This window comes from Eucalyptus grandis, chromosome 11 (assembly GCF_016545825.1).
Source record: "Eucalyptus grandis isolate ANBG69807.140 chromosome 11, ASM1654582v1, whole genome shotgun sequence".
Lineage (NCBI taxonomy): Eukaryota > Viridiplantae > Streptophyta > Magnoliopsida > Myrtales > Myrtaceae > Eucalyptus > Eucalyptus grandis.
Genome location: NC_052622.1, coordinates 1022456 through 1036074, shown reverse-complemented (window position 1 = coordinate 1036074; position 13619 = coordinate 1022456). Strand labels below are relative to the sequence as shown.

The window sequence follows — 13619 nt, the reverse complement described above, 5'->3', positions numbered from 1 at the left end:
TGATTTCAAGAATCACAATCTCATCTACAACCTCAACCTTTGTTATCTTTAAGGTTTCCTAAATTTTCAAGCTCTACTTCACTATTGACACCGTGATATATTTATTTTACTTGTCTTCTATAAAAACATAGTAATCTTCTCAAAGATCACATTTCCTTTTGGTGGTTGGGTGGTCAAAGATCACATTTCTGCTAATAAAAAAAAAATCAAAAGATTTAGGATTAGTGCACTAGTGGCCTTTGATCTCCTAATACATAATTAAAAAAAAATCGAAACCCAAATTATAGCGTCAAACTTTCCATATTCCTTTACTTTTACCCAAATCGGAAATTTTTAGGTATTTTTTACACTTCTAAATAATGAGGAATTATAAGAAGAACATAAAGAAAGGATAAGCTAAAGGATAGATCTGTATTTATCTTGTCCATGAATTTAGTGCTCGTAAACCCATCAAGAGGGGAACCGATTGAAGAAGAGCCCCGAGGCTGCTCCTATTAGGCCCAAGAAAAGGACAGTCTCTTCCATTGGTCGAGTGGAGGCCCACTGAGTTTAAGTGAGAGATTATGTTTTCTCACTTGTCAACGGCCCATTCGGTAACAGCACACGGCATGGTCTGATGATGTCGACAATTTATAGTTAGCGCACGACCTTTTTCTCTTTGTTTTCACCTGTTTTGTTTCTTACAGCTCTCTCTTTCGAATGTCACGCAGGCCACAACAGCCGAAGCTGAAACCCATTGGCATAATATACGTTTTGACCCCATCGTCTCCACCCCGTAGGAACTACGAGATCACCGAAAAAAAAAAGCAAAATATCTTCTCTCTCTCTCTACTTTCTTTTTCTTAATTTTATCAAAAAAAGATAATCCTTCTGCCTCTTTGAATCTTCATTACCAAATTGACCATGCCGTTTCGGTTGAACCTGAATGCTTTGCTTTCCTCCTTATTTCTTTCCTTTTTTGTTTGCATTTCCTTTTCATGGGTAGCTCACACCATATTTGCCCTAAGTAGAAGATCGTTGAATTTCGAATGGTAAGGTCTTTTTTTTTTTTCATTTTATGTTTGTGGCCACAAAATAAAGAGAGATCCGTCAGCTGCCAAATATCCTTTGCTTTCCTTCCAGGTTTTTTGTTTTTGCCTTTGCGCTCTCATCCCTCTTTAGGGTTTCTGAATTTATTGTGGTTCATTTTTCTGACGTAGAGTAGAGAAGCTTCCCCCTTTAATACCCTGGCAAATCTATAATCCTCCGACCTTTGATTGTGAAATCTTTATCCTGTGGTTTTTGCTTGTGTTCGAATGATGATATAGTTCATCTCTGTTTGGAAAAAAAAAAAAAAAGTGTGATTTGTCTTGCAGTGTTTTTAGCTTCTGAAGAACTTCAGTCTAAAGTTTAGACAATAGGAGGTGGATAAAAAGATAAATCTTCAGCTGGTTGACGCTGCCAAAGTCCCTGGTGAGTTATTATTTTTTATCGTTGAGGTATATTTGTCATGTTCATCGCTACGTTTGAGTACTTGCCATTCTAGGGTTGATAACCACCATGTGTGTAGGAAGAATTTAATCATGGCGAGAGGCAAAGTTCAGATGAGGCGAATTGAGAACGCGACAAGCCGGCAAGTCACCTTTTCAAAGCGCCGGACTGGGCTACTGAAGAAAGCTTATGAGCTCTCAGTCCTCTGCGATGCCGAAGTGGCCGTGATCATCTTTTCACAGAAAGGAAGGCTTTACGAGTTCTCAAGCACTTCCGAGTACGTTCAAGTACCGATTTTATAATTTCTCGAGTTGATTTTAGATGGGCAACGTGATTGAGCCATGTTGACATTCTTATGTCCAAAATGAGGGCACATGCACATATATACGCTGTGTGTTTGTGAAGTGCAAATAAGAGACAGCATCATGGCATGGGTTTTTTTTTTTTTTTTTTTTTTTTTTTTCTTATTCTGCTTTTTTTCCTACCATTTTTGGTTTTGGTCAAGTGTTCAGTGCTATTCCCCTTCGATCATGGACTAACCCACGATGATGACCAATCTAGTTCTCATTTTTGGACAATTTTTAAAAACTTTGACTTTTATTCAAATATCCTAGTTGAAATTAGCTGAGGAAAGGGAGTATGAAACTATAAAATCTTCTCTTTCGCATTTGTTTGAATAGTCAATGCACTGGGGTGTACCTAATCAAATGGCTAGGTGTGGGGATTAGCTGATCAAAGGCATTCATTGTGTACGCTGTGGCATTGGAGTTGGACTCCCTCTGTCTTAATGGTTCTTCTGAGGAAACGAATTGTTGAATATCTTGCAAGTACTGATCACCCCAGCTACTTCACATGTTAGGAAAGTTAGTACTTTGTCTTGGGGAATGAAAACATAATTTGATGTTAGTGAAACTAGGGACTGATATTGTTTGGTCCTTCTGGTTTTGACAAGTAGCAGTTCAGCCTTCCCCCCAATTCCACATTGATATGAAATGAACACGCCGTGTAGTGTTTTTTTTTTTTTTTGAAGTGTTAGAGGTGTTAAGGCTGCTTCTAGGGATTGATCTCCATAACTAATTCTCGGGGCATGATGATTAAGCGTATATGCAGTTAGGTATTATTCTACTCGAAGTAGATCTTTCCCAAACAAATTTGTTTGCTTGGAAAATTGTTGAAGAAAACCAAACTTAAGTTGAAAAGGGTGAAGCCTTTCAAACCATACCTTGTTTGATTCAATTCGTTGTAATTATACCACTTAGACGTGAATTAAGACTATTTTATGTATCCTATGTGATAATAGCTATCTTACAAATCATGCAGATCCATGTTTCAAGTTTATGACCATAACACAAGGCAAAAACTAGAAATTTCAACCCACCGGTGGGCAGCTGTGTTGGTTCGGCTTTGGGCACTTCATCGTCGAGGTTCCAGGGTTGAAATTCTACAGCTGCTAACACGTCTTAAGTGGGGGGCCATAGTGGTGAGGTCATGTGCTATTCCCCTTAGATATTGACACTTGGTCCAAGGTATACCGCGTATTGTTTGGGCCGTGGGCTGGCTTAGCGTAAGCGAAAGTCAGGCCTGATGAATCCTAGGTCACCAAAAAAAAAAAAAAAAACTAGAAATTTCATATGAAATGCATTATATTAGTTGGTAACAAATAATGTGTTACCTATCTACTGCCATAATCAAGAAGCATTTCAAATCATGGTTCATTGAATCGAAAGTTAAAGCATAATTAATCTCTCGTCTGAATCAAACAAAACCTGCAAAAGATTTTCAAGTTGATTTTTTAGTGGTACTTTAACCCTAAGCAAAAGCCTGTGAAACCAGTCTTGACATCTTCAACTTCAGGTTCTTTTAATTATAGGGTGCTCTGAAAGGTGAATAAGATTATGGGCTTGACTAGATTTGTGTAGTGGTGCTTTTATGGGATCGAGTGCATTCACCAGTATAATAGATTAAGGCTAATATGACACGACACATTGATCTCTTGGATTTCTTATAAATAGAGTATTTATGTCCAAAAGTGACTGCCATTTTAGTTGCTCACCATGTAAGTATTCCCTCTTCTTCATTTACCGGGAAAAAAAGTACTTGAAGTCACAAGTTAAATGTAGGTGCAACTGCTTGCTCTTACAATTTCGCTCTGAAGTAGTAAGTCCTCGTATTGCTTCACAATGATTTTTCAAGCATCATGTGCTGTTCTTACTTCTTACTTACATGGAGTGGCATGTAGAATATATTGAAGACTTTGGGCTTGGGCAAAAAACATTGCGTTAGTTCACTCTACGCTCACATTTAAATATACTTCGCGTGCGCACATAATATACTTTTATAATGTGAAATTGAACATTTACGCTAAATTTTGAAGAAAAATATTGCTGGCATGATTTTTTTTTATTTTTTTATTTTTTTTGGTAAAGTGTAAGAATATGTAGCTTGAACCAATGATTACAAAAGATTCGGCACCACAAAACTTGCACTCAATAAGACAACAGTCAAAGTAAGTGAAAGGAAGCCGAATGCAAAAGAGGACCGCAAGAGCGGGCCTGAGGAAGCAAAAACAGCCAAAATAATGGCAAAAGGAAAAGGAAAGCAACGGGAGGCCACAGAAGGCCAGATGAACCACAATCTACACCCGCATCCACCAACGACAAAAGTGAAAAGCCATCAAGGAAGCACCCATGTGAAGGAAGAGTGTCCAGACAGCAAATGCCAAGCTAGGGCCCTGCCGAAGTAGAAGATTCCCCAGCTGAAAAAAATGATCAGAGCAATACCCCAGCTACGCTGCAATATCCGATTTCTATAAGTATCATCCACACTCCTGAAGGTGGTGGCTTTGTCTCTAACGACCTTGATGAGTTGATGGATAAGTGATGTTCTCTAAAGAGGATGCCATTCTTGTGTTTCCAAATGAAATAACAAAGAGCACTAAAAGAGAAGTGAGCAATGCACTTGTAGAAGTCTTTGCCTACAAGGAAGGAGACGGTCCAATTGAGGTTCTTGACCCACAAACTGTTCCGCGACAGCAAATTGCATCTGGAGGCCCAAAAGAAAGTGATGCCAGCAGAGATGCAACATCGAAAAAATAGGTGGCCTATGGAATCCGGCACCTCATTGCAGAATGGACACAAGGCATTTTCTATCCTAGCATAAGATAATAATAGAGCTTGGGTAGGAAGTTTGTGTTTGGCAATGAACCAAAGATTTAGTTGGTATCTTGGAGTGATTGAGTTATTCCATATAAACGTGTGCCAGGAGACCCGAGTCTTCCTCCTCCTAGTCAAATCCCAAGCCGAGGCCACCGTGAACACGTGGGAGGTGTTTGCTGGCATGATTATTGATGCTGGAACATTCCATTAATTTAGAACTAGTAAAACTAGGAGACTTACAGCAACTATATTTGATTCTCATATTTTCAAGGTCTAGTAAATGTCATTTTCCGGTGTCCTTATTTAAATTATAGTTGTTTTCTAGTAAAACTAGTTTTGTCTTTCCTATGAGTCTTTTTGTCTTTTCAATGAGTCTTGATAATTACTCATGCTTCAATAGTTGTTCCAAACTCATCTATATAAGCATACTATGATGAATGAGAAGATAGACTTGTTTTGATTTATAACTTATTTAGTTGTTGGCTTGAGAACAAGAAGTATTTCTTATTTTACTCTTATCTCGTAGATGAATTCTTACGAGTTGTGAGCGACCTATCCATTTAAGTTTTAATTTGTGTTACATCCTACTTCTCTCCACTCTTTTTGGCATCAATTAATTACAAAGTATAAGGTGGGCATCCAGAACTTTTCGAAGTACTTCATATCGTTGCAAACAAGTTGGCTGAGAGGGTAAAAGCTTCTTGCAGAGGCTTATGCTCCTTGCATATTCTGTTTGTGAGTGATGGTGATACATATTCACTGGAAGTCATGCATGATTCACCAAAAAGATCATTACTTTGTTTAATGTTTGATTGCTTGAGTTTTGATAATACCTGATTAATTTGGAGAATGTATTCCCAGTGGCTAAGCTCATATCTTATCTTTGCAAATTTTTCAGAATCCGAAAGACAATTGATCAATATCGCAGATCTACAAATGATGCGGCTACTTACCAGGCTAGTATGGAACAATATATTCTGGTCAGTTCTCTAACCTTTCCATGATGATATATTAGGTGCATTCGTTAGGAGTTCAGAGAGATTCTCAGTTTAATTAAACAAGTTGCCATGTTTGTTAGTCAATAGAAGTCAATAACGTCGGACTAGTAATATTTTAACTATTCAAGCACATTATGTAGAGGTTAAGCAAGTTGAGCAGTTCGATTTTTATTCATAAATTATTCTAGAAATCCTACTCTTACTTAATATGGAAAACTTCTCATAAGAAGCACGATTGAAATAGGAAACATCTACACAAGAGATACAATGTCCCGCTACTGGAATAATGAACTTAATTAAATCCTAACGGTGCTCAAATCTTAATTGATAAGATTGCTATTTTAAATAGAAGAAGAATCCTAATCATTTTTTACTCTTATTTGAGTTGTTGATTTTCATTACATCCATCTTCACCGGAGTTTAGTAAAAACGTCAATATTTCAAATTTTAACTCTTGCAAGTCTTTTAGTCTGCATCAACAGAATATGACCATTAATGGGGACAGCAACTTGGAAGGCACATTCATAAATACATCTCTTGTCTGAGTGATAGCAGTAAACCTTTCACTTTGAAAAAATAAATACATATATGTGACGCGTGCTTTGGTACATGAGAGATGCTTCATGGTTCTTAAGCATGAGGAATGCTGGGATTACCTTCTACATTGGTTTACTAAGCGATGTGGCATTTCATCAATGTTCTTTAAGTTAGTAAACTCGTTTAAGTACCTCTCAGGAATCTACATCATCAATTAGTAAACGATTTTTTTTTTTTGGGTCATAAAGTAAAAAAAGATTAGGAGACAAGTCTTAATATGTCTAGAATTATTATTTAAGTATGCATTACCTCTCGTGAACCAAATTCTAGAAAACTCATCCAAATTTCATACTTTACAGCAAAAGTCAAGTATCTCAAAATTTTAGTCTAGTACAGGTGGGAATAATTTGAGATAGCCACTCCTTACCCAAAAAAAAAAAAAAAAAAAAAAAAAATTGAGAGAGCCGCCAAAGCTGTGCTATCAAAGTGCTGTTATGGTTTGATGAAGGACCTGTAATATTATCGCAAGTCTTAACACTCTTATTCATGTGGTTTGGCAATGGCTGGGAAGCAGAGAGGAGAAACTGCTGATATGTATAGAGAGACAACTAGGTTTCAAGTTAATTATAACATTAAAAGTGCTATTTTGATCTTTGTACATGTCCTCAGGACATTAACTGGTCCTCTAAAATGCTTTCAGCTTCTGAAATCCCACTCAATCATCCACCACTTTATACCTCAGAAACAAGCCCTCCTTGGGCATTACATCTTATTGTTTTCTTGAAGGAAGTCTTAAAATTGATTGTTGGTGTGAACATGTATGTATGTATTTGCAGATTGTAATAGTATTGAACCGCGTTCTTGATAAGAACCCTACTTTTGATCTCAAGAATTACTGAGGTGGTAAGCCATAGAATCGACTGTGGCAGCTACAAATTTTGCAAAGACATTAGGGTTCTTGTAGTAGCAGTCTTAGTTTTGCAGGATCCTGTGGTGTTACAGATTTGTTCACTATGATTGGTTTTATCCATTACTAATTTCAAATTTGTTCAGTTTGTATTGTTCCATTTACTGGATTCATAAATATCACAATCTCTATATATGCAGCGTCTGAAGCAAGAAACCACTGATATGGAGAGGAAGATTGAGCTTCTTGAAGTTTCTCTACGGTCCACAAATTTTGAGACTTCTCTCTTTTATATTGTGGATTGAAATGGATTAATCATATCTAATTCCCTAAACTATGGTACTCCTTTTCTTTTCTACATCAGGAAGCTATCAGGACAATGTCTTGGATCTTGCTCGATCGACGATATCCAACGGATGGGGGATCAGCTCGAGCGAAGTTTGGGCAGCGTTAGGGAAAGAAAGGTACATGCGTCTTTGGCATATTTGTCCTCTTCTCTGAGCGAAGTAGATGTCTTGAGAATATTTGTCGGGTAGCTACTGTGTTTAAAGGCATGGATATGGTGAGAAGGAAAACAATGAGAAACAATTTCCCTCGAATGACTAACAGGACTGATCATATGCGTACAGGAGCCAAAACACCAATTTCAATACAGAATGCAATGGCATGGTAAGATTGGAACTGAATAGACTAAAAATGTTAAACTTGGCATATGAAAGGAGAGAATCAATTTTTCTCCAAGCATACATGGCGTTTTCTACCTTATATGAAAGGATGAAAGCACATTGACAAATCACCCTTTTTCTTCATAGTTATTGACCTGTTCTTTTTTTCCAATAAACAAGGAAAAGATCATGATTATTCTTCTATCATTATTTTGCCTAAAGTTATTTGGACAACTCTCTTGTTTGTTTTTCCAAAATAAATTGGATGGTTTTTGATAAACCTCTGAAAGAGTTGTGACAAAAAACCGTGACAAAAAAAAGTTTTCAATTGTCTGATTTCTAAGTAACTTATTGGTGACTTACTTACACTTTTTATGAAATCACCAACTCTTTTTAACAATGTGCAATTATCAATATCTCTTATTTTATCCATCCCATTGTGGGCGAGTTGGTTCTAGCATACATTGCCCCCCCGTTGGGTAGGGTTTGAATCCCCAGCTCATTCTGTTGCGCAACTTAAGTGGGATGCCATGGGAGGTGGGTCCCCGCGCTAGTGCCCCCGTGGTTTACGTTGAGCGCTCAGCTGTGAAGCGGTTCCACGGTTACCAAAAAAAAAATCTCTTATTTTTAATAAATTTTTTTTTTTTTTTTACCATTCCTTTAAATTTAATAGCTCTTATATATTTGCAGATATTTATTTGAATAACTTATAGACTGGTTTTTCGCTTTAATTACCAACTCTATTTGACTAACTTTATTGAATTATAGACTTATTTTTTGGGGACTAACTTACCAACGCTTATTTGGTCTTTCTTAGTGCATTTTTTCCTACTCTAACCCTTCCTTTGACTACTCTTGGGATAAAGTGGAAACATTCTGTTATGGTGGAGAGTGGGGTCTACTATTTTCTCTACTGTCTTACGTGCCAACGAGTTCACTTCAGTTGATCTTTCTTCTCTGTATCGCTTTCGTAGTCATAAGATAAATTCTGTTGATAAAAATAATCTCTCCTCTTCGCACTTCACTGGTTTGACTTGTGCAAACATAAATGTTTGCCTTACTTATGAACCCAACTATAAATTACCAATCTTAATTATAGAAATTACCAACTTTTCTCTGATTAATTCTTACCTTTACCAAAAAAAAAAAACTTTTCTCTGATTAAGTAACCAACTAATTCCGTCACCAACTTTTATTTGATTAGTTAACAAGTTTATTTGGTTTGCTTAAATGGCTAATTTTTCTTATCTCTAACAAAATAGTCATGAATCATTTTTTACCAATGGGTTCTTGACACTTACTAACACAAATTGACACTCATTAACACAAACTAGAATATAAAATAAATAAATTAAAAAAATCTGTATTTTGTTACCTTTACCAAGAAAAAAATGGGGACGACATGCTCACACATGAAAGTTAAAATATTTCTATGGATCTCTTTCACAGGCTCAATTATTCAACGATCAGATACAGCAGTTACAAGCAAAGGTTAGTGCACAAATATGATGAATGCATGGCCAATCTCATCAGGCATTGTTAAATTTCTGGTTATATTAATCTAGCAACTTTATTTGCTGTAATTCAGGAGAGGTCTCTGAAAGAAGAGAAGGCAAAGCTTCTTGCAAAGGTGTCACCCTCTTTCCCATCTATGCTTTTATTGCCTTCCTCTATCACTTGCCATGCATCATCACTCTTCTGTGCATATATTAACCACTTTCCACAAACTTGTGAAACCTGCAATAGAATCTCTTAATGAATTTCATGTGTGATCTAGCAGTGTAGTTTTATGATCTGCCTAAGACCAGAGAGTGGTCTTCAATGATTAATAATGTTTTTTGCCCTGATGTTCGATGGGCTTGTGTAGTGAAGAAGCTTGTTGCTTTTGTCCATCAAACCAATATTAGTAGATTGTGTGATGTGCGGTTTATTGTACTGGTTAAATGAGCTGGTCATCAGTTTGTCTTACTCTGAATTAGTTCTGGTGTTAAAACCTCTAAAGAGTACTGCAACATGATCAGTTTTTATGAAAAGGACAGTCCATAATGAGAGATGCTTAATTTCATGGTTATGTACCAGTATTTATATTGAACCTTCCTCTATCTATGAGAAGTTTTGTTTTTGATAGCATAAGTTGGAATGAGCACATAGGTTGAACATCACCAAAGAATTCTATGATCTTGAGACTGCATAATCAGCTTGCAACTTATTACTAACACTAAGCTACTAATCTAAGTTGAGAAAATTACCACCACAATGATAAATTTACCGTCACAAGATACAATTCTACAATTCTTTTTTACATGGAACTGTAGACAAACTCAAATCTCCATGTCCTTCTACGGTCCCGCACTTGATCTGTTAAGAAAGTGATTGACTCCATAATAGAAGTTAATAATGCAAAGTTACTAATTCATGTTGGGAAAACAAATTTTAGGGAAGATCAGGAGATACAATTATGTGTATGGGACTGTAAAATTGTAGATGGACCCAAATCTGTGTCTTTCCATGATCCCGTGGCCATTACATGATATGCTTGGAAAGTTATTAACTTGAAAAGAAAAAGGTTACTAGCACTAAATTAGTGACCTGCATCGTGAGTATCACCATTTTGGGAAATTTGTTTCCCCAAAGATTATTTTTTTTGTTTTCCAATGGGGGACTATAGATGCATCCAAAGTTCTTAGTGATCACATTTGGCGTACCTAATCACCTTTGGAGGTTTTTTTTCTTTTCTTTTTTCTTTTGTGTTCTGCTTCTTTTTCTTTTTTGAGAACGGAAGAGAACCAGTTCTAGAGTTAGTTGTTGGGAAATATTCAACTTTCCTAGCGAAAATATCAGAAAGTTAGTAATTGCCAATATGATAATAAAGGTTTCTGAGTAACTGATGTTGAGAAAACTACTACCCAAGTTACTATCAGCAGGTACAATTCAATGTTTCTGACATGGGATTGTAGAAGGACTGAAAGTTCCTATGTCTTTCTATGATTTTGTAATCTGTTTAGAAAATGCTGACTTGATAACAAAAACTAACAAACTATAGATACGACCCATGAGGATATTACTATTATGAGATACTAGTCTGTACTTTGGACGTTGACTATAGGTGGAACCAATTTTAGTAATCATGTCTGGTGTAGCTAACTACTTTTAGAGCTTTTTTTTTTTTTTCGAGTAAGGTAGGAGAGCATCTTCTAGAGTCAGATGTTGGGAAAAATTGAAATTTCCTAGTGACTGTTGATTGATCTGGGTGCATAGACATATATGCTTGCATCGCCTAATTTGGATCCAGTGGAAGGCTTGTTTTTTTTTATAAAAAAAAAAAAGGTAAGAGGTATATAGACTTTTGCACAAAAAGCTATACAGCTGTAGCAGTGGAAGGCTTGTTCAATGCCATTAAATCTCAAGTTGCGCTTTAGCTTTCCCCATTTTAATTCATTGAAGGTTTCTAGGTCCCCATCATCTTTCAATTGCATTTATAATTTCATTTATTTGATAGAGCGTTTTGTATCCTTTTTTTTCTTTCTTCCAATTTCAGTAATATGCAAATCCTTGGCAGTCAACAGCTCATTTGACAGCAGCAGCAATACATAGCCGGAGCAGCTGGAGTACAGATGTTGAGACGGGGTTGTTCGTCAGATTGCCGGAGTGTTAAACTAATTTGCCATCACCCAACATAAGTCTAATAATATCTGTTAAATAGAATAAAATAAGAATTACAGCAATATCACTCAGTGACATCTTTACTCAGATAGATTCTCCTTAACACTATCACGGCAACATATACATGAGATTCATGGTAGGCATTTTGAAAATCCATGATTAAGAATAGCAAAGGCAAAGAAAGATCAAATTAAAAATGAGCAATGACAAAACTAGACGATGAAGATTCAGAAACAAAGGAAATAACTTGCCTGCACCTTGGGCTTTCACATTAGAATTACACATCAATCGATTCCAAGAAAGAAACGTCTCTGTTGAGCATATTTTCGAACTGCTTGTGTACATTTCAGCAATGCCATGGGACATGTCTGAGTTTTTTTATTTATTTTATTTTTTGGTCGGACACCTCTTAAAGGTTGGCTAAGCCAAAAAGTGTTCATCCTTCACCTCTATAATTTTCCTCAGCATAGACATATGCCGACATGAGGTTCATGGGCATCTGAAATGTTCTGGAATTAAAATTGTCGTGTTGCGATATGAGGCTACTCAGTTGTAAATCATCCCAAATAACAAGGTCCAACTTTTTTCATCCGACAGTAGCTAGCTTACATCTGAGCTCGTGAGTGATGACATGTTCTGAAGGTGATGCCTTAGTTGGAAGGGGATTGGAGGGACAGGCATTTACGGATATTGAGTGATACATGAGATAACTAAGATGTGCAATGCATCCATCTTAGCAACTAATAAGAAGATATTCAAATAAATAAGAAAAACGAAATAAAATTTCTGTATAAGCTTTCTGCTTTTCCCTTTGTTTTCCTTTCTCGTGATTAAAAAATCTTTGGACAAGACTGGACTAGAAACACAACGTGCCCATCTCCCTCATCAATTGTCAGGAATGAATTTCGGTTGGTCTAAATCAAGATCCATGGCCAGTTTGTCAGCTACAATCCAATACTAATGTGATTGTTATAAAACATCATATTACAATAATTCCTTTTCTTAAAACAAAAACGTTGTCTTGGATGAGTCAATCCCATGCCAAGAAAAGTACCTTAGTGTCCTCATAAATAAGAAAAAGGGATTTTGTGCATCAAATAAACCCACGAAAGTTACATGAGGAAGCAAATCAATATCAAGTGAGAGTACTTTTAAATGGAAATTTTGTTGGGATGAATCCCATTGATCAAAATGACAAGAATTCATTTTGAATTTATTTTAAAGTAAAATTGGATTATCTACTTATGTAAAATGTTATTTGTAATGAGTAGTTCTTTTTCAATCATTTTAACCAAACTACCAATAAACCAAATGATGACTTTCCACAATATATACATGTTGGAATAATGACCCTTGAGTTGAATTCTTCAATTAATCAATGATGTATATACTCTGCCAATGCATGATTTAGCATTACTTCTCCAATACTTAATTATTGCTTAATTTAGACAAACACATACATACTTCTCTCAATATCAACTACTACATGTAGATATTGTGAGTAGTGGAAAGGTAATTGCAAATATTTGATAGAGTTTCTAAACACACTCTATTTGTCAACCCGACTTAAGGTTATTAGTTTGCTAAAGGAGAAAATATCTACCATCTCAATTGACAAATATTCATGTGATTTGTACAATATTTAGATTTTTGAATCTAGCTTAAGAGCCGTTTAGCTTTGTATAAGGTTCATTGAGATTGTTATGGTTGCCTTTCCAAGATACTCAATTACTACTAGCAGTTGTGGAAGTTGGATTGCATCTTTGTTTGGAAAACATGCCTCTGTATGAGTATGCAAGGGGAAGATGCTTTCCAGCTATGTTGATTTTGCACTATAAAATGTACTTAATAATTGAAAAAGAAATATATGGAATAGTCGAGAGGATCAAAATTGTTGTGATGTAGGAACATGTTAAATGGGGAATATTGATCATATGCATAAGGCGTGTGCTTTGGCTTTATATATTAGTAAAGATATGCGATTTAATTAAAGGCCTGCATTATCGATAATTAATTTAATTCAAGGCCAATGCCATTTGGTGTCCTCATGAATCCACATCGCATTAGCTATATCGTCCTCATCTTTTGTATTTTACAATTGATATGGTGACTTGTCCATCGAAATTTTTGTGAAATAAATGTGGAAAATATTGGATCTTGCAAATTAAATCAATGCAAAATCACCATAGAAATAAATTAGGACTAATAAAAAACATTAGAAATT

General features: G+C 35.9%; 1 protein-coding gene across 3 annotated transcripts; it reads left to right on the top strand.

The window, feature by feature from the left end:
* The first annotated feature begins 657 nt into the window (after positions 1 to 657).
* LOC104426951 (MADS-box protein AGL42) lies at positions 658 to 11982 on the top strand. Of its 3 annotated transcripts, none has more exons than XM_039305582.1 (10): positions 658 to 1031; positions 1339 to 1452; positions 1550 to 1747; positions 2791 to 2955; positions 5524 to 5605; positions 7268 to 7329; positions 7432 to 7531; positions 9182 to 9223; positions 9321 to 9362; positions 11292 to 11982. In XM_039305582.1, the coding sequence occupies exons 3-10, from the start codon at positions 1563 to 1565 to the stop codon at positions 11385 to 11387; spliced, it is 774 nt and encodes a 257-aa protein (XP_039161516.1). In that variant the 5' UTR covers positions 658 to 1031; positions 1339 to 1452; positions 1550 to 1562; the 3' UTR covers positions 11388 to 11982. The 3 variants fall into 3 exon arrangements, with proteins under 3 accessions (XP_039161516.1, XP_039161517.1, XP_039161518.1); XM_039305583.1 differs by having other exon boundaries at positions 673 to 1031; positions 11271 to 11982; XM_039305584.1 differs by lacking the exon at positions 2791 to 2955 and having other exon boundaries at positions 706 to 1031; positions 11271 to 11932.
* Positions 11983 to 13619: the final 1637 nt, after the last annotated feature.